Source organism: Xiphophorus couchianus, chromosome 12 (assembly GCF_001444195.1).
Source record: "Xiphophorus couchianus chromosome 12, X_couchianus-1.0, whole genome shotgun sequence".
NCBI classification, from domain to species: Eukaryota; Metazoa; Chordata; class Actinopteri; order Cyprinodontiformes; family Poeciliidae; genus Xiphophorus; species Xiphophorus couchianus.
In genome coordinates this window covers 19627918-19650058 of record NC_040239.1, presented here as the reverse complement: position 1 = coordinate 19650058, position 22141 = coordinate 19627918, and the positions used below count along the sequence as shown (strand labels likewise).

Genomic DNA, 22141 nt, shown 5'->3' with positions numbered 1-22141 from the left:
ATCTGTTGCTCCCTCCATGTGTGTGGAGGGGCACTATCTGGTCTATTAGCTTAGGAGACTTTCAGAAGCTACTTATGCTACCATGGCATTGCAGTGATAAAACTGGCACACAATGCAAACACCAGGGCTTCCTTTGGTTTATTGCACACTGTAGTTCATCTAGTAAACAGTGCAATAATACAGCTGTGTCATAAAATGTCATAAAATTTCAAATGTTTGAGTTAAACCACTAAAAGACTAAATGGATAAACAACATAATGCATTGGTGCAGATAACAAGCATACTAACCTATTAATACTGAGACCCATACATATAGAGCCAGCATCTATCTCTTGTCTCCAGAAGCTGACTGAAAGAGTAGAAATTAAACAGTTCTATGAAACGTGGGTCACACAGTCATCGACTGTATACTAATGTAAATACAAATTATGTCATGTAAAACTAGTTATTAAGTGTAAAACAGAGTTTGGCATATTTCTTTCCATTGTCTTCTGCACACAAGCTTTCTGAGTTGTGAAGGTAATTGTCATGTTTTTTTGTTGTTGTTTTTTTTTATGTTGCGTGCAGGGCCAAAAGGTAGATAGACTTAGGATGAACATGGTAGAGGTTTAATAATTTAATCAGAAAACGTACAGAACTTACTCACCAATACCAGGACATGGTATATTTGAGCATGACCTAGATGTAGATATTTTACATTATTCACATTTAACATCATAACTGGAGATTTTAGGCATTGAAAACAATTCACATTTAAACATTTGTTAAAAGACTAAAACAATTCAACTGTTGCCCTTTAAAGCTTACAATGCAAAGATTATTGTATTTGCAAAATCCGGCTGGTAGAACAAAGTGTGTGTGCCCCCCCCCACTCATTTTGTTGTCAACTGCATGCCTCTGCCCTGTGGGTGGAGAATTAGCTCATGGAGTTGGACTCAGGAACAGTGACATTTCCTTGTGAACACTAACCTTTAGGAACAGTGGAGGACCAAGGATCCATAAACTCCATAAATTTAGGTCAGTGCCTCAGTTTTGATTGAATGGAGCAATTGTACAGTTTTAAAATAAATGTTTTTCTAATGGGCGTGTTTAATTTTTATTCGGTCATTTGCATTTCCTCCAGCTTTCTACGTTTGCCCAACGGCATATTGTAGAGAAAATTTGTTCTTATGTAAGTTATCATATACAGCTCTGGAAAAAATTAAGAGACCACTTCAAATGATCAGTTTATCTGATTTTACACTTTATAGGTATATTTTTGAGTAAAATGAACGTTTATTCTATGAACTATTGACAACATGTCTATGAAATTTGAAGCAAAAATGTATTATTTATTTGTAGAAAATGAGAAATGGTCAAAATAACAAAAAAGATGCAGTGCTTTCAGACCTCAAATAATGCAAAGAAAACAAGTTCATATTCATCTTGAAACAATACTGATGTTTTAACTCAGGAAAAATTCAGAAATCAATATTTGGTGGAATAACCGAGAGGTTTTCAATGGGGTTCAGTGCAATGGCCTCTTGATTTAGGGTTAAGCAAACCCTAACCCTAACATACTTTTCCTGAGTTACACTAACACTTTAAATTAATCCCAAAGGGAATAAAGAGTTCATCAGCCTCATGAGAGATAGAGAGAGTTTGTGCTTCTTTGGGGACAAATTTGCAAAGTTTTTACTGAATAAACTTCAGAGAAGGTTTGCACTTCACCTTTACTTAGTGACGTGATATAAACCTTGTAAACATTTCCATTACAAGGACAATAAATAATAAATGAACACTGTCATCCTACCCACTCATGCAGTTGACCAGGATGCAACATGATGAATAGGGTTAGTGTGTCCTCAGCTCACTAACCTCTCTAACCTGTTGTGTGCTTTGTTCAATGGAAAGAGAGAAACAAAGGCAGGTTTGTTGTGTTAGAAAAAACAAAACCGAGTGATCTGTAGATGCTGACGGAGATAACGGGCCTCTAACAACTTGTAAGCTAAACTTCTGCTGTTTTGTCCAGTTTGTCAGTAGCCAACCAACACATTTTTAAATGTTGTCTCCTCCCACTGCATACACACATCCACATACTCGCACAGGCATCTTTCACCTCTGACCTGCTGTAATGGCTACTTATGGCTCCTCTCTACCTTGCTCCAGATGTTATTGACATGACGGAAGATTTACACCTACACACGTTCAACCATGGAAACATTCAAATTCGTGTACTCTCATGCAAGATGAGTCACTTCATCTCACTTTAGACCATCCAGTGAAAGTTTTACTTTTCTTCTTCAAAGGATTCATATAAATGAAGTTGATGTTCAAAGCAAAGCTACCAATGAGTAGATAATTGATTTCAATGCTGAACTTTCCAATTCTTTCCAATCAAGGCTACTGTTAGTTTTTCACTTTGTCTCTTTTTTACTCTGTCTTCTTTATCACTCAAATCTGCCTTGGAGCTTCAGCTACAAAGCAAATTAATTATAGTGCTCTTAACAAAGCAATAGAGTTGTGTCTCAATGGTCTCATGAAAACACATCTTAAGTTGAGTTGCCACAGTGACAGTAGACTGACTGAAGGGTGTGGTAGGACAGGTTTTCACCTGCAAAATGCCTAAAACCTTGGAGCTCTTAGCAGCGCTGGCTGTGTTTGTTTCACACTGAGGAGCCATCCAAGTTTGAAGAAAGCACTGTGAATGTTGGTTATTGTGTTTCAGCGTAGCTTCATATCTTTGATATTTACTTAAAAAGCACAGAAATGTGTATACCGTGTTCCAAATTATTATGCAAGTGATATTTACTCAGTTTTTTTTAAATGGTCAATGCAAATGATGGTCGGTATAATTTTCATGTCATGAACTATTACAGTATAAATCAAATTTTACTGAACAAAGCTCCCAATGAGAACTGTATTTTCTTCAAAAATAAAAAACTCAAAATGAACTGTTCCAAATTATTATGCCCTGCAGATTTTCTAAACATTTTATGGATTATAAAGAACTACAAGTGGTCATTCTTTGAATGTGCAGCATTAAGTGGTCACATGTACTAAAATCAAAAGCTATTTCAGTCAAAAACATCTTAACAGACCAAGTTACATGTTAACAATAGGAGCCCTTCTTTGATATCACCTGCACAATTCTTGATCCATTGAACTTGTGAGTTTGTGGAAAGTTTCTGCTTGAATTTCACTGCAGGATGTCAGAATATTTTCCCAGAGCTGCTGTTTTGATATGAACTGCATTCCACCCTCAGATCTTCTGCTTGAGGAAACTCCAAAGGTTCTCAATAGGGTTGAGGTCAGAGGTCAGAGGAGGATGGTGACCACACCATGAGTTTCTCCCCTTTTATGCCCATAGCAGCCAATGACACAGTGGTATTCCTTGCAGCATGAGATGGTGCATTGTCATGCATGAAGATGATTTTGCTACTGAAGGTACGGCTCTTCTTTTTGAACCATGAAAGAAAGTGATCAGTCAGAAAGTCCATATACTTTGCTGAGGTCATTTTCAGACCTTCAGGGACCCTGAGGGGGCCGACCAATGATTCTCTTCCCATGATTTCAGCCCAGAGCATGACTCCACCACCTCCTTGCTGACGTCACAGCCGTGTTGGGACGGGGTGGCCATCCACCACCAATTACTGCGTCCATCTGGACCATCCAAGTCTGTTTGAAAATTAATCTTCATGTACAACTGGGCCCACTGCGACCGTTTCTGCTGGTTAGGGGCCCAATAGTAGGTTCATGCACCTCAAGCCTCTGGAGGATCCTCCACCTTGAGGTTCCAGAGGCACCAGCAGCTTCAAATAACTGTTTGCTGCTTTGTAAGGGCATTTTAACAGCTGCTCTCTTAATCCGATGAATTTGTCTAACAGAAACCTTCCTCATTATGTCTTTATCTATACAAACCCATCTTTGTTCTGAATCAGCCACAAATCTCTTCACAGTACAATGATAACGCTTCAGTTTCCGTTAAATATCAAATGTTTTCATACCTTGTCATACGGCACTACACTATCTGATGATTTTTGTCAGCAGAAAGATCCTTTTTCTTTCCCATATTGCTTGAAACCTGTGGCCTGCTTAATAATGTGGAACATCCTTCTTCAGTAGATTTCCTTTAATTGAGCTCACCAGACAAACTAATCAACCAGCTCTTTGAAATTAATCATAGTGATTCAAAGAGCCCTGACACACAATATAAATTTAATAGCACAACAAAAAATTTAATCTTTCTGACACTTTAATCCAATTTGCATAATAATTTGGAATACGGTGTACTATGTCACTGTCAGATCTTTGCAATTGAAGAAAGTTCATGTTTCCAGTTTTATATACAAAAATATAGTTATTGTGTGCAGCAGCACTACAGTGGATTGCTTAAGCAGTCACCCTTTGAACTTTTTCACATTTTGTCAAACTACAACTGTACACAATTTTTTGTGTTTTACTGGGATTATTTGTTATATCAGTTAGTATAGAATTATGAATTCAAAGGAAAATATAACAATACAAATATAGAATAAATATAATATAAACTTATTTCTATGCATGCAAATTTGCAAGTTATTTAATGCATTCATTTTATAGTATTTTTAGCATCCTATCTTAAATAATTAGCAAAGTTAGCATGGTTAGCATTACTAAGTGTGTGATTAAACTCTGTTTGCCCTGGATAATGTAGAAGTTTACCTCACTCACTCACCACTATTTTGACTCCAGCATGTTAAATGACAGAGATGGAAATTTCAAAAGAATAAAACAGAAACTTTGAAAATGACACATTATTATTTATTTACTTATTTTACAAATAATAATCTCGCAAGTATGGAATGCATTTCTATCCAGCTACTCTGAGTCAAAGCTTTGTAGAACCTCCTTTTAATGCAGTTATATCTAAGTCTTATGTCTCTACCAGTTTTGAACATCCAGAGGCTAAAGTTGATGTCAATTCTCATTTGCATAATAGCTGCAAATGAGCTATTTCATTCTCTTTCATTCTTGAAGAGGATCCAACTGCAGTTTTATGTCTTGCCACAGATTTTTAATTGGCTAAAGATCTAGACTTTGAGCCTTTCTGACAGATACATAGGTATTGATTTAAGTCCTTACATTGAAGCTTTGCTTGTTTATGAAGAGTCATTGTCCTGTATAAAGGTTAAGCCAGTCACAAGCAGCCAACACCACTTTTTCTTCCAATTTTCCTCTCTACCTAGCACCATCAATCTTTCCATCAACTCTGATCAGCTTCCCTGTCTTCACTGAAGAAAAACCTTGGCACAGCATGGTTCTATCATCACCGTGGGTTTAGGGGTTTTCAGCCTCAACATAGGAGTTGAGTTGATGGAAAGACTGATGCCATGCAGGTCAAATGGTTCAATTTAAGTCTCAGGCGAACAGAGCACTATCTTCTACATATTTGCTGTGTCAGGTATATTAGTTGTGGTGATCTTTAAATAGGGCTTTCCAGGTCTTCAGAAATGTTTTTCTTCTTGTCAATCTTCCACACAAGCCAGATGTGGACAGTGCACAACAGATATTTGACTTTTCAACAGATTCAGATTCAACAGACAACAAAAGAGTTGGGGATCTTCACAGTTATAACACGTCCCTAAGCTTGGGATTTTGTGTAATGACTTAACTCTGCTGTAGACATTATCCATGATATCCATAATGCTGTTTCTTGTAAATCTCATGTTTTCCCTCAAATTCACAATTATGTACAGCTTTTTGTTGCCTTACAGTTTGTGGATGTAGTTTGACAATCTGATTTATTTTTATTTTTTTATGCGATTAACTTTTTGCTTGTGCATACTGCAATGAACAATGTTAAGCTTTAAAGTTTTAAGTCTCCTCACGAGCACATAGAAAAAAGCTTTAGATTCTGGATAAATCTACATGTCAGTAGATTTATCCAGAAAGCTGTGGCTTTGTGGCTTTGTGTCATATTTCTTTGCAGCTAACTTACATTTGTTCTCCTTATGCTCACAGGGCATTATTTACATATGAAGGGGTTACCAACAAGCTCAAACTGGCCGACTCAGGAGGTAGAGTGAACTGTTAATTTGTGAAGTAATAAAAAAACAATAATTTTGTGTTGTAAAAGAATAAAAATGTACCACCCTATTTCCCACAAGTAGTGTACTTTAAAAGTAAATGTGAATAATATTGCTTTTCCTTCTTTAAACCTTTCCCTTTACAGCGGGTGGTGTGGCAGAACTGGCAGAAAAGTTTCACATCTCTAAACCTCAATATGGACTGTGTAAAGTGGGAGGAGTGGATGGAGGAGCTCTTCGGATTGCTTTGATAAGCTGGGTGAGTTGCATCAATTATCATAAATCATACACTAGAACAAGTGAAAGACTCACAAATGACAATGCCCAAGAATTAACTTAGATTAATTTCCTTTAGCTTGGACATTTACAGTAATTCCAAAGCTCCTACATAATGCATAAACTGTACTCGCAAAAAACCTACCAGACTGTTATAAATTCTTGTAGAGAGGAAATTTAGACCTATGTTGAGAAATTTACTTGACACTCTTATGTTTAGGCAAAATTACCCATTAATATTAAAACTCTAAACTTGTCGATACCGATTTAAGCTGATTCCTCTTTCACAATTGTCAAAATATTCCTTTCTGGCATTCCAGCTATGTGCTGTCATCAACGATTAATTTATTTAACAAGCAAAGGTGACATCACATCAAGTGTGTGACAGAGCATGTGGGGTTTTACATATTAAAACAAAGACAAAATGATTTAAAGTGTTAATTTTAAAGAATGTTTAGCATTCTCTGTTAGCGATTACCTGAATTAGTTTGGTTAGTATTGCTTACATTGTCATTATCCTCCGTGTGTTTGCTCTCTGGAAAATGGAGAGTGTAACAAAAATGTAATTTTATGTAAGTTTTTTTGGCATTTTGGGAATTATTTATCACATAAACACTTGACAGGAGAAAAACCTCTGATATTCAACAGCTTAGGTTGGTGGGTATGCAAAACCTTAATAGGAAAGCCCAAAATGTGAACTGATTGGTACAAAGTGGGTGTATGAGATGTGAAAAGGGGAAATCGACCTTTGGGCCAGATCTGAATATTTCTCCTTTCCGCAACACATTAGTCTTTGCCCTTAATACATATTTATAAACCATTTCTTATTTTAACTTCTAGTGTTTTTTATACAGTCAATTTGTTTTCCTGGTATTTCTGATTATTTGAATGTCCACATTTATGGTGCAAGACTAACCTTTCAAACACTGAATGAATAAAGCATAATGGATGCTAATGTACCATATAGCTAAACATAAAATGTCTTTTGACATTATTATGAACCCTCCTGTTCCCCAGCTTGTTTCCCTCGTCTTTATTTTGTCTCCTAAGAGGCTTATGACATGAATGCAATTATGCGTATACATCCTGTGTTTGTTTCCAGGTCGGCCAAAATGTGGATGACTACAGGAAAAATGAGTGTGCCAGCCACATTCCAGCCATCAAACACTTTTTTAAGGTATTCAATCTCAAGTTATGATAATTAAAATTCACCACTGACATTATAAACTTATTTTTGCCATGATTTCACTTTGCAAATACTTCCTACACCACAGAAAATATTCAAATTCTGTTTTCCCCTTGGGCTCCGCATTTCACTCTCAAAACACTATATTTATACTCAGTAGTTTACTTAGCATTGTTTTGAGAGCTTCCTGTTCTCAGTCCACTTCCTGCTCTGTTGGTGTCCTGGTCTTGTCTGTGTTCCTCCACAACCGGAAGGAGTCTGTTAAGTCTGGAGTAAAAAGCTTGTGTTTTTTTGTGAAGGAGCCTGAGCAAATTTATGATCTGACCTGATTCTAAAGGGATGAACTCTGCTCTTTGTTGTCTTGTGGTTTCAGTCAAAGAGATTTTTAACTGTTGCCTGGATATTTCTGGTTTCTCTATAAAGACATCTCCCCATCAACAGCAGAGGCATCTGTGGAATGTTTGTTGTTGTTTTTTTTTTTTAAAGAACAAGGAAAATGTCTGGGATTTTGTGATCCACAAAACGCTCCAACCCCGTAATGAAAAAGTGCATGTGTGCAATTTTGAGCTGTATATTTTAATTAATTTTTTTTTTTTTATCACTGTAAGAAAATTACCGCATAGTTAACCTGGAAAAGACTGAACAAGGTCAACCCTGCTTTTGGGAGCTGTGAGAAAAATTTGACCTCTGACCTCAGCAAATACTCACACATGTAACAGCTGGACTTAGGTCACAACACTAAAACCTGTGCTCACAGCTTCAACTGCTTTAGCTATTGTTCTTATTGAACTCTATGTAAAGAGATTTTGTATTTAAAATCAAAGAAAAATCTAATTTTTTTCAGTCGATACATGAACTTAAACTGATTAAACTTCTTTAAATTAAACTTGAATCAGATTTACAGAAAACATGCTTGCAGTGAACTTCATAGCCATGCATATGGTCAAATGGGTTCCATTTGACCTGCAGATGAATATCTGAAGAATCCAGCTTTTTTTTCTTCTCTGATCTCATTTGCCATTTTTCATGCTGGGGAACACTGAATCGGGTTTTCCTGTTTTTCTCAAGTGAATTACTCATGAACAAAATTACATCACACATTGATGGAAAATCCTTTACACACAATGGAAGAATGTCTATAAACAGATGAGACTCCATCAGAATTGTTTCTGCTAACTTCCTGTAGTTGGTGTGTGATTGTAGCCTTAATTTCTTTGTTTCTATCAGTCGATTGAAGGAAAACTGCACTGATATCATAGCAATACGTGAAAGTGAAATGAACACCTACTAGTCTGTGCATTTGTGGTTTTGGAGATATGAAAGGCAAAAAATATAGTCCTGTAAGGTCTTCAATGTTGGCAGTAGTTTTCAATCTAATAGAAACTGAGGGAATTGCTAAATTATGCATATTTATGCAGAAAAGTATGTGTTCCTGACCTTCACCGGATTTTCACATAATTTAAAACAGCTATTTGTTGATTTACAAGAAATGCAATTTTTCAGTTTTGATACATTTAATGAACAATAAAAAGCAATGGCTTTAATTATTTGACCTACCCATCACTGCTCAGAGCCTATCACTGGAAATGTAATTAGCATAAGAACTCATCCTAAATAAAGTTGATATACACTAAACTGGTGTAACATTATGCAGTGTGTAAAATTAAGCTATTAAGAGATTTATAATTTTACCTGTTTGTGGGCAGAATATATTAAATAACAAGACTACATTTTATCCTCAAAGTGTTAGAACCATAAAAACTCATCAAGAATAGTGATTTTAAAGAGTACAATTGTATCGCCAGGTTTCTGGTCTGCAGTGGCCAGCATCCATCAAATGGGGTACGAGGAGAAAATGGTGTTAAACCTGAAGCACCTAATGACATCAGGAAAACAAAAGCTGCACCATGTGGTACAATGTAAAAGTCAAGTTGCTGTGGCTCTTACCTGCAGACCAGTCGGGGTTCCCATGCTGATTTATTTTTGCTGTTGAAGGTTCCAAAACAAGGTTAGCCTGGTCAAATAAATCATGTTTTCTGTTATAACACATTGATGGCTGAGTGCCTGTGTGTTGCTTACCTGGGAACATGTAGTATGTGTTCAGTACAGAGAAGGCAAACCATTAGAGGCAGTGTGAGGTTTTGGGGAATGCTCAAGTAGATGTTAGTTTAACTCATACCACCTAACTGAGCAGACAATGTACACCGTTTTACGTGACATATATTTCCTGATGGCTGTGGCTTCTTCCAGCAGCATAATACCACAGTACAATAAAGCAAAAATGTTTTAGGAATGCTCTGAATTCAAATCTATCTGTATATCTGGAATATACTGTGCAAACAATGCCCAACCTCGCAACTTACACAAATTACATAAAATGCTGCTAACACTTTGGTGCCAGATACCACAGCATCCCTTCATGGGTCAAATGGAGTCCATGTCCCAATGGGCCAACACAGTGGGCTGGTGGTCATAATGTTACCCCTGATCAGCATTCAATGAAATGTAACTAAGTGAAAGAAGAGGAGGCTTGAGTCAGTGAGTGGTTTGAAATACTTAAAGAGCAGCGGCATGGAAGAATGACTCTTTAGTTTGGATTTCAGACTCTGTAAGTTTGCAGACATTTCATACAAATATAATATACACTAAAAGAGCCATGCTGCCTCTTTAATGGATCACCACTGATAGTAAACAGAAAATGCTACATACATGAACATGCATAAACATTTATGGAGTACATACATGTCTTGGCAATTTTCACAGATCTAACATGAAAGAGATTATATGAATGCTGCATACAGCTTCTACAAAATCATAAACAGATATTGTCTCTTTAAACGGATCTGCTGCAAGGCTAACTTCTCTTCTGGCCTTGCAGTGACATGCAAACTAGACCTAGCACAAAAGTTTCATAACACGCACTGATTAATGGTATAATTGAAAGCTCAACTAATATTTCTCAGAATCTTGTCCGTCACTGTGGGAGACTTTCTTATATTTTCTTTGCGATTACTTTAATACTTTCCTCCCTTTTGATTCCTCTTTTCTATTTACTTAGGTTTTTCGGCAATCTGTGCTGCATGTCTCGGCTGGCAGTGAATAGGTTCTGTCGAGGCGAGTCTGCAGCTGCTGATTTGGTTCTGTTACAGATTGAAGTCTACAGTTGCATTGGCTTATGAAAGCTAAAACTGAATAGAGGGCAAGGATTCACATTGCCATGGATATTAGCTAAGAAAACTTGGATCAGTAAGGTTTTTTGTTTGAGTCTGTATGAAATATATGAAGATTAGTCTGTAATAATACAGGGATGAAAAGTTGGATTTAAAAAAAGACATTCTAGATTCTGTAAACAAAATATGAAGAACGATGTTCATGTCAAATCAATGAATCCTGAAACACTGCAGCTTTTAAATCTGATATAATATGCAGGGTTCAAACCACTTTGGTTTCAACTCTTATTAATTTTGTATGTAGTTCATCTATAGATTCGTTGTGTAAATTCATCAGAGATATTAGTTTCTGTTATTGTCTTTGAAGTGGCCCTGGCAGACTCTGAAGGAGAACAATGCAATTGAAAACATATTCATCAAGTTGCTCACTGGCTCTTAACTGTTTGCTTATTGCTTTAAATTTGTAAACTTCATATTTTATTTATTGGGATTTCTACACAAGGTTGCACTTATGTATGGAGGGATGAAAGTCTTTCACATTTTTATACACAAATGAAAAGATCCACAGTGTGGTGTGTGTTTATATTCGGTCTCTTTTACTTTGATACTTGGAAATCACCTGTGTCAAATAATCTCAGTGTAAAGAACTTTAGTCAACCATTGGAGTCATCCACCTAAACTGACAGCTCTGGCAAGGAGAGCGTTAATCAGCAAAGCTGCGTTAAAGATCCATGTCTTAAGTAGGACAATCTGTTGAGAGAAAAACTATTAGTTGTGCACCACACTGCAGAATTTAGAGAGGGTAGCAAGAAGAAAGCCAAACATGTCTTGGAAAAAAGTTAACTTTTACGCCTTACATGTCAAATGCTCTTTTGACGAAGACTAACACTTAGCATCATCCTGAACACACTTTTCCTCTGTCAAACATGGTGCTAGGAGCATCATGTTATTTGTATGCTTTTTTTTAATAGGAACACAGAACTACTGTAGTCAGGATTGATGAATATGATGGAAATTAACAAAATAAAGAGCAGTCTAGGAAGAAAACCTAAGTTCACCATTTCAGGTTAACAATGCAAAACATACACACCAAAAAATGTTATCTTTAATAAAATAATATTCATGTCTAAGAATGTCCTTATCAGTCCCAAATGTAACTGAAACTGTGGTTTTAAAACTTGAAGACATGAAAATTGACGTCATAAAAGTTTTCATCCAATCTGACTGATATTGAAGTATTTTGCTAAGGTATTGGGCAAACATTTCAGTATCAAGATGTACAATACCTGTAGAAAGCAATCCGAATAGAACTACAGCTGTAACTGCAGGGTAAAGCTGTTCTGTAAAGTTTTGTCTTTGGTGAAAGTGAATTCATATTCTCATGACAATCTTCTGATTCTAAAGGGTAAATGGCCTGCACAGTACGTTGAGTCTAAAGAACCCCACAGCTCTTCACTCTACATTTAGTCATTCGCTTGCAAATGGTAGTGACCTACTTTGTAGCCACAGCTGTCCTGGGACAGTCTGACAGAACCAAGACTGCCATGCAGCTGTGGCACCAGGCCTTCTGACCAGCAAGGCAGGTCAGGTGTCTTGCCCAAACATACAGCGACTGAGACAGACTGAGCGAAGATTTGAACTCCTAACACCAGTGACTCTTGTTCCAAATGAAATTGTCGAAAGCATTGCATCAAGTTTTCTTCCAAATCAGATGTTATGCACAACTGTGTCTGTCACTAAGAATTTCAGTAAAATATACTGAAGTGTGTGGTTGTAACATCACAACGTCTGAAAAAAAAAAGTCTACGGGTGTGAACACTTTCGCAAGACACTGTAGCTAACGCTGTGGATGTACGATAAAATCAACTTTTGGAAGTCTATCAGTGACATTTTATAAGTCGTCCATCTCCCATTTGAGAAACTTTTACTGGGAAAAAAATTTAATTTTCGCACGTCTACTTATGCTGCTTCTTCCACTGAGCTGAGTCGGGGAAATGCTGTGGAACAGTTTGGTTCCAGAGCAGAAAGACAGTTTGTGCGAAACTGAGTCCAATTATAGCAAAAATCTTGTCATATCACCTTGGACTCATTTTCCCCCCCAGACAGGTTCCAGTCGCATACCAACAGTGACTTTTTATTGTCACAGGTTATCAGTGCCACAGACCCTTAAAGATTATTTCACATCCATCATACGGCGTCACCCCATTTCAGAATTATGCAGTGAAACTAACCATTGACCGACACACTCCTTTCTCCACCCCGCATCACTACTGAAACATTTATTTTAGATAGTGATAACAAGATCTGTGCTTAGATCTTAAAAAAATAACGCAAAAAATGCTAAGGATTCCTCATTTCCATAGGAAAGACACTTCACCTACCTTACCTGCTGCTCGTGGTCAGAGGCCTTTTACAATGTAACCGCCATCTGTATGTAAATGTGTGTGTGTGTGACTGAAAGTTGTAAAAAGTGATTTAGGGTCCTCTGAATTTGATTAAGTGTTAAACAAGTAGAACATGATCCAAACACACACTGAATTGGTATAGGAATGGAGAAATCAAGGTAAGATTACTCTTTTGGAGATTACCCTCAGCTCTGTTGGAAATATTTGGACTAAGATGGCTCGATGCCAGAATTATGTCAAGATATTCTATCAGGATATGCTTGCTAAAAGACAATTTGTGATGGGTGTTTGTATATTTTTAAGCATGAACTGTATGTCTAATTATGACTTTCTATGGAATAAAAAATCCTCAAAATTCAAACACATCTATCTGTTTTTTAATGTACAAGATAATTTGATTTTTTTTTTGTTGCATCCTCATTTCATCTTGAAAAAGGAACATGTTAAATCCATCAGTACGAGACTCTTGTTGATGAGTATGAGGTCATCATCTCATTATCTTCTTGTGTCAAAGATTGTATCCATATAGTGTAGTGACAAATATGAAAATATCTTTCTTTTGTCTGAGTAATATGATAACCTTTAACAGTTCTTTTACTGTTAAAGGTAAAAGGACTGTCCTCCTCTCACTGAATTACTGTAAATAAAATGTATAGCTTTGTCAGTACTCTGAGAAAAATTTTTTTTCTTCCCTGGCTCATATCAAAATTGATCCCTGCACAACTGCTTTGGGACTCGGGAGCCATTCCTACATACGTTTTTTGACCATCCTTCTCTGACTTGCAGCTCTGTGGACTCCTTGTCTGGTTCATGAGCCAAGTATGTGCAGTTGGCATTGACAGCAAGATTGATATGGATTGCACACTATAGTGATGCTTATTATAAGGCACAATGAAAGCTCTGTTCAGTGTCAGTGTTGTCACTCAGATAAAGCTGTGCTTTCCTGTAGGAGGTTGACAGACACAGCCTTTGGGAACAAGCCTAGAATTATTCTCTCAGGGAAATTATTCTAAGGTCCTGGGTGCGCTCAGATGCCTGCATCCAAACAAAGACGTGGTGATAAAACATCTAAAGGCTCTCAGTTTCAGAATGTCAAGATATATATATATATATATATATATATATATATATTTTTTTTTGGATTTATTGTTTTTCTCTAAATATCCCCAGGGACTGAAGCCTTTGAGAGAGAATATTAGACACTTTACCTAATAATGGTGAGTGTTTGCTCAGTGTTTCAGGGTGGTAAAAAAACAACTTTAGGGAGATTTATTTTTTAAGGTCATAAGCTCTGAAAAAAATAACTCAAAATACATTTCAAAATTGTATCAATCCTGTCTGTCTTTAGAAAATACCATCCTCACAATTTTCTGGATATCTTCTGGCCCCTACACTTCTCATTTCCCTCCTCCCTCTTTTGGCAATCCATAAACCAAGCATCACATTCTTGTTCTCATGCTTAGGCCTTTGCTGTTTTTTTCTCTCTCTCTCGCTGTCCGTACAGCTGAAGGAGTTGCACAACTGTTTGGCTTCAAATTTTCATAACTCAAAGTTATAACTAATATGAGACCGAGAGAAAACCACAAGAAGTACTGTGTGTGTTAACAGCATTGTGTCTATGGGTGTGTGAACAGAGGCACTGCATAGCAGCATGTGAGAGTGAATTAAATTCATATCTGTCTTACGCCTGTCGTTTTTTTTGTTGTTTTTTTTTCATTCCTATCCTCTGTGTTTCAGGAAGCACATGCTTTCATTAGTGCAGAAAAGCCAGAGGATGTGACAGAGGACAGGGTAAGAGCTGAGCTGAGCAAGACTCAAACTCAGGCTCCCACACAGTGGGTGAGGAGGAGCTCCAGGTCTGCGGACAAGGAGGAACTTGTTGTGAGTCTCTTGCACTACTTTGTTTGTCCATCAGATGGAGACAGAGCATTTCATTTATCCATAAAACGTCTTTTAAGACAGAAAGTCCGTTTCTACAAAAAACGTTTTACTTCTAACTTGCCTGTCAAATGAAACCAAACTTTTTTGGTGTCACTCTCATTAATACGGTTTCATTTATATTTCTCTTTAGGGTACAAACTACAGAAAAACTAATGCCGCGATGGAGATGAGACTAATTAACAGAGACTCCTTCTGGGCACGTGCTGAAGTATGTCAAATACATGCAAAGATGGATTTTGCTTAACATAATTTCAATAAATGCAAGATAAAAAAAAAAAAAAAAAATGGACGCATAAACTAAAATACATGTTATTTTGATGCCATTCGTGTTTTTCAGCGGGAAGAAGAAGCGCGCAAAGATGAGGAAAAGCGAAGGGCAACAGAGGAGAGACGGCGCCTTGAGAGAGAGAGAATTCTGAAGGAGCGAAGGGATGCAGAGGAGAGAGACAGAAAAATGAACGAAAAACTTCAGATGATTGAGGAGCAGAGGTTTGAACACTGCATGGAACTCTATGCCAGTTCACCTTTGACTAAATTTTTATTCACTTCACAGAATAAAACAAAAATATAATATAATATAATACAAAATATATTTGCATGAACATGTTTTCGATCATTCAGTTTCTTTAGGCAATCAAGTTTTTAAAGATAAGGTGGTTTACATCTGATCAGATGTAAATCTGTTTATTGTAAACCACTCGCAAATCCACACCTTAACTCACTTCCTGCCTTCAGCATTCTCCCGCACAATTACAACATAAAACGTGTATAGAAACAGCTAGACATAATCTGAAGGTTTTGAGAGTTAAGACACAAACCTTCAGTTTATATTATGAGCTACGAAGCAAGGATGTAGGCATGCAGCTAGGTGTGCATCTTGTACTGCAGTCACTGTCTCCTTGCCCTTGAGGGTAAATGTTGGAACAGTTTTTTGTCTTTAGACAGATTGTTGTTTAATGACACCAGGGGAGAGCTGCTCTCAGTTCAAATTCTCCATGTAAAAAAAAGCAGTAACGCCAAGTTCAAAGTTCTTCAAAAGGTTCACCCCATTCATTGACATCCTCATTTAAACATAATTTATTCTTATCAAAATAAACAAAGTATATTGTAATCTGTTTAATTGCTAAAAGACTTTAAACTTTCACCTGTTTCATTGAAATTATTTTTACAGACAAATACAAAGAGCAGAAGAAGAAGAGCTACGCAAGAAGGAGAAGTCAAGATGGGTGAGGATAATAAAACTTTTGCAGAGCTTTTTCTCACATCACAGAATATTTCAGTGTTATGATTTGACGCTATGATTACAGAGAAATTTCATGAAAGTTAAAACGGGGCATATAATGTCGATAGAGGATCTACTAAATCAAAAAGAAACAAAAAACATTACTTGAAATGTGCTTCCCGTAAATCACGGCTTAAATGTTTGCAGATAAAACACCCAGATACATGTATTGTTTTCCTACCAGGAGCAGCAGCAAAGAGAGCATGAAGAGGATATGAGGGCTCGTCTTAGACGAAGTGAATCCATAGAGAAAGCAGCTGTAAGTTGTTCCTACCAAATGACTCTGTTAAAATTACCCTTTTGTAACTGACTTTGACAGGAAATCATGTTTATTCTTAGAAGATTTGGACTTTTTGCATAACTGAAATGAGTCAGTTATTACTATAAATAGTTGAAACCAGAGGTTTACATACACTAAAACAATAAATTAAAAAAAGCACCTTTTTTTCCTGACTGTCTGAAGTTAAATTAGACCAAACTTCTCATGTTTTGGTTAAGTTAGAATTACAAAATTATTTCTATTTGCTACATACTAGAAAATATATCAAGAAAAATATTTAGAGATATTTCCGTAACTTTCTTTGAATTCAGAAGTTTATATACACTTGCTTAGGATCAAGGATAATTGTCTTTTATACTGTATGTAAAACTTATGATTTTGAAGACACTTACAAATAAATCACATACATGTTTTTCTCTAAATATTGAGGAATTTTTGAAAAAGAACAAATTTTGGTAGTAATTCTGTCCTAAAACGAGAGAAGTTTGATCTGAGTTAATGTCAGACAGTGAGGAAAAAAAATAAATTTGTGTCATGAGTTTGTGAATTTCTGGTTGTAGCTGTACTTATTTCTGCACATTCTGTTTTTTTACTGCTGTATATTTGATGACCTGTAGGAGGCAGCAGCATTAGTGTCGCAGCGCTCCATGAACCCCAGAGAGTTTTTCAGACAACTGTCATCATCATCATCACAGAGCCCCACCAGTCCTGGATCTTCCCGCAGTGGTAGGATTTTTTTTTTCTCTTGAAAATGCAAAATTGCTTTCTAAAACAGATCAATCTGTTTTGCACAGGATTATATATATATATTTGCATGTCCAACCTGTGTTATTTTTAGAGCTGATAACTGCTTTGTTCCTCTGCAGGAAAACCATTTAGACGATACCAGCGCAGTCTGACAGATACAGCTTTCATCTTTTCAAAAGCAGAAGAAAGCTCAGCGTCTTCTCCGTACACTTCTCCGTTGGTTTCTCCCTTTTCGAGAGCTCCTCACTCTCCCGTTTTCCAGGCCGTGTCTCCCCCAAGAAGCCCAGATTTTTACCCAGTCACCTCCCCGCAGAAGCCCAGAGCTCCCATGTCTCCACCCACCTCACCCATTCGGCCTGCCCCCCCAGTTTCAGCTCTGCCCAGTATTCCACAGAGTACCAACCAGTTTCAGGCCGCAGCTGAGCCCGAGGCTTCAGAACCGACAGAACCGTCTGCTCCTCCTGCTTCCCCAAGCCTCTTAGATTTTTTGCCTCCAACTGAAATAGATGAAAACATCTCTCAGCTGCTTTCAGAGGCAGAGCAGCAACCTTTGAACTTTGAGCCTATGCAGTTTTTAACAAACCGTCCTGATCTGGACACAGGTAAGACTGAATGGCAAGCCAAGAATATATTGAACAAATGTATTGAAAGATTATATATTTATCAACCTTCAGATGCTTCTGAGCATTTAAGTATTTTAAACATGAGTGTAAGTAAAAGCTATTCTCACCCCATCCACTTTTCCCCATATTACCACATTATAAGCGCCAATTTTGACCAGCTTCTCCATCCATGCTGAAGGAAAGCCTTCCCACAGCATTATTTTGCTACTGCCATGATTCTCAGTGGGAATGGTGTTTTCAGGACAGATGTGTTTATGGCAAACTTTATTTGGGGTAATTGTGACTTTCTTTCAACATTTGCTTTCTTCTTCTACCTTCTAATTAAAATTGTCCTTGCTCAGTCTGTCTGGCGTTTTGGTAGGTTTGCCGTTGTACCACACTCTTTCCTTTTTTCCTAACTCTGCTTTAAATGTCTTCACTTTATTCTGATCCGGTCTGGTATTTTTCTGGTCTTCATGACTGTTTACTAATGCTCTCTAACAAACATCCAAGGCCTTCACGGTATATCTGGATTTATGCTGAAATTAAAGTGCACTCACCTATTTTAAAAAGGTGACTTTTAAAGGCAATTGGTTAGAGTGGATGGAGTGGACAACAGATTTAAAGAGGCTGAATACAAATGTGAGAGTCAGTTTTCAGCCATGTATTAAATTCCTTCTATATAAATTATTCATGGCTTAGTGTTACTCTCTTACATAAAACAGTGACAAAATACATTGAGCTTTGTGGTTGCAATGTAATGTGTAAAATATACATTTGCAAAGGCCTGCAACGTCATCAACAAATACTTGTGATTTTTGTATTTCAATTTTAATTGTATAATTGTTCCAATTAGCAGAATTCAACACACCAAGTCTCGGAAACACCAAGCTGGTCTCAGACACTGGCTTCAAAGTACAAGCTGTGCTGGTGGAAGCAGATGAGGAAGAGGAACTACAGGAGGAGCAGGAGGGAGATGAAGCTGAAACACAACCAGAGGTGGATTCTGTCACTGCTGAACCAGAACGGATTGATACAACGGAGGTAGATAAAGAAGAGGTGCAAGAGGTGAAGGAAGATGAGAAGGAGGAGCAAAACGAGTTGGACAAGGAGGAAGAGCACGAAGAAGAGGGTAAGGGCAGAGAACCCGAGGAAGAGGAGAAGGAAGAGAAGTATGAGGAAGAGGATAACAAGAAGGAACTGGAGGAGGACGAGGAGGAGAAGCAGGAGGGATCAAGACAGGAAACTGACCCTTCATCACTGCTAGAACCGGCAGCGATGCCACAGGTTGAAGAGGAGGCAGAGGAAGCCGAAGAAGAGAACAATTATTCAGGATACAGCCAGACTCTTGCTGAGCCTGCTGAGTTTTCTGAGGAAGAGGAGGAGTCAGTACGCACAGGTAGCTCTTGTCACTATTACTGACTTGCATTGTCACAGTGTCACAGATCATGAATGTGCTGAAATGTTCAAAAATAATTGAAATTTACTCCAATTCTATTCAGATTTTTCCTATGTGGTCATCAAAGATCCTGAACCAGCTTGTCAAGATATCAAGCATGAGACTCTACTTCCATCAACCAATGGGATGACAAACGGTGATGGCACAGAGGAACAAAATGGGACAGGTTTTAACAGTATTTTTTTCAAAGACCACATTTTTTGCAGGTTCAGCTCAGATTGAATTGTTCTAAGTTAGTTTCATCTGTATTTTCAGTGAGGTCCTTGAGTCCAACAGACACAGACGGCAGCACCTCTGAGTCTCCTGTCTGCTACAGAGTTAACACAACCACAGAAGATGGAGACATCACTGAGGATAGAGAGCAGCAGATCTCTGAAAATGGACAAGAGGTGTTTTTTCCACAGCCCTATATAGAATGTTTTAATGCGTACAGCAAAGTTTACACATTTTCTTCAGAGATTTATTCTTCCTTACCAATTGAGAATAAAATAAAGATGGATTTCCGTGATGTATTTCTTAATGGTAGCACAACAATGTGGCATAAAATCACTAAGATCAGTAGAAGCTTGACATGCAGTGAGGGAAATGGTTATTTGATACCCTGCTGAATTTAGACTTAATTCAACATTAATCTGTCCATTAATGTAATGGACAGATTACATTAGTGTAATCTGTCCATAATAATTGTGGTAGGTTTATTTTAACAGAGAGAGATCTGACATCTGAAAAAAATGCTGAAAAATCTTTAAATAAATGTGACAAATTCATGAGAATTTTGTAGTATGCATGTACAAATAAGTGCAATACTTGATCCGCAAGCAAGAAAAAAACTTGGTATTGAAACCTTTGCCAAGAGGCACAAGGGTCTGACATTTTTTGTGGTTGATCAGATGCTTAACAGACATCTTCAGAGAAAATTTGGTTTCAACCTCTTGGTAGATATCCCCAACTGTTGTTCGACAACTAAAAGTTTCTGTTACCTCCACAGATTTTCTGTAATGTTAAGGTCAATTGGAGACTGAACTGGGCAGGGTGGTCAAGAGGTATGAAAGGATGACAACGATTTTAAGTCATTTGTCTTTTAGAAAAGCAGTTGAGTACTTTCTTAAAGTGACAGGGCATCTTTGTTTGCCTGATGGGCAAACAAAGATGCCGGTCTGTACACGTCAGAATTCCTGTTGGTTGGTAGACACCCAAATATTCATTTCACTCCAGCAAAGGTAAATCAATTTATATCTCTTACAGAAATATTTTCACAAATTCAGCTTGGTATCATATATTTATTTTCCTCACCAACGCTCAGGATTGTGCTTTTCAATAGCTAATGATGAATGATGTATATCATGATTTGACTGCAGAAGTTTTAACATACCATGTCAGAAAAAAGTTACTTGAACATTTTACTGGAACATCTGTCAGTGTTCCTGCAAGTGATGTATTTTTTCTCAAACTTATTATGCTAGTTGAACAAGAAATTCAGCATTTTATGATTATAGCTTGTTCTTTTTTTCCCATTGAATTTCCTATCCACTGCAGGATTTAGCCGACCGACATATGTGCGTCCGAGCTCTATATGACTACCAGGCAGGTAAGCTGCCATTTGGAGGATAATTACCACACATGTTCGCATAAAGTGCCTCCATTTTGCAGTAATTACACTGTGATTATCTGGTCTTCACCATGTTATCTTGTGTTTCCCACAGAGGACGAATCCGAGATCTCCTTTGAACCCGGTGACATCATCAGGGACGTGGAGACAGTGGACAAAGCCTGGTGGAGGGGTTGGAGCAAAGACGGCCGTCAGGGTTTATTCCCCGCTAATTACGTGGAAACCATATAGGCAGACAGAGGCACACTATACACCCACACACACTTTCACACACATGCACACATACACTCAGGGACACCTTCTCTTTTCTTGTTTCTGCATGTTTTTACCTTAATCCTCCCACTGAAACTTTATGCTCTCTTTTCTGTAGGAAGAATAAAGAAACGCGAGACTCCTTGTTCTGAAGAAAGCATAAAGAAAAGTGTAACTCTTTATTTTGATGTTTTGTTTGGAGAACAACATAGTATGCAGAAATTACCTAGCCTTATTCCGTATGGATAAAATAGTAAAGACCTTTCCCTGGACCAAAATAACTTATTTTCTTTTGAGAAGCAGTGGAAATGTAAGTCAGGGGGAGAAATAAGGGGGCGCAGATGATGGGGAACTTGGTTTGCTTCTTAGTAACACAAACATGTTTTAACTGCAGTGCTTCTTTTTGATCCACACATATAACAAGCATACCAAGCACCACCATTCGTATCCATATACCAGGTATCGTCTTTGTAATCATCATCCTGTGTCTCTTCCATTATTTTGGAGCTCTGCATTTGCTACTGATGTTCTCACATGATCACAGGTTAATTGACCAAACCAGAGCAAGAAACAAAACAAATGATGAAAAATCAGCAGAAAATGATGTTGAACTTCACTCCTGATGTTGAAAAACTATTTTATATATATATATATGTATATATATATATATATATATATATATATATATATATATATATATATATATATATATATATATATATATGGGTTGTATGTTGATGTATGTCTCATTACCTAGTTTTTAACAGTTGATTGCATTTTTGGAACACAATCTGACTCATCACAATTCAACATACTGTATATAAGAATGTATTAAAAACATCAATGATTCTCTCCTTTTCAATTCTTAGGTCATATGTTTCTAAG

At 37.2% G+C, this 22141-nt stretch overlaps 1 protein-coding gene across 4 annotated transcripts in view; it reads left to right on the top strand.

Moving 5' to 3' along the window:
* Positions 1–21897, top strand: part of LOC114154599 (drebrin-like protein A) — a 36210-nt gene extending 14313 nt beyond the window's left edge. The window contains exons 2-16 of one of the 4 annotated variants that reach the window (XM_028033843.1): positions 5983–6038; positions 6194–6306; positions 7426–7500; positions 14822–14965; positions 15156–15233; positions 15363–15514; positions 16197–16251; positions 16492–16566; positions 17205–17313; positions 17454–17936; positions 18793–19335; positions 19439–19531; positions 19651–19784; positions 20932–20983; positions 21099–21897. In XM_028033843.1, the coding sequence (XP_027889644.1) occupies positions 5983–6038; positions 6194–6306; positions 7426–7500; positions 14822–14965; positions 15156–15233; positions 15363–15514; positions 16197–16251; positions 16492–16566; positions 17205–17313; positions 17454–17936; positions 18793–19335; positions 19439–19531; positions 19651–19784; positions 20932–20983; positions 21099–21235 (2299 nt within the window). In that variant the 3' untranslated portion in view covers positions 21236–21897. Of the gene's footprint in view, positions 1–5982; positions 6039–6193; positions 6307–7425; positions 7501–14821; positions 14966–15155; positions 15234–15362; positions 15515–16196; positions 16252–16491; positions 16567–17204; positions 17314–17453; positions 17937–18792; positions 19336–19438; positions 19562–19650; positions 19785–20912; positions 20984–21098 lie in introns of all 4 variants that reach the window. The other 3 variants (XM_028033842.1, XM_028033841.1, XM_028033845.1) reach the window with 3 other exon arrangements.
* Positions 21898–22141: the final 244 nt, after the last annotated feature.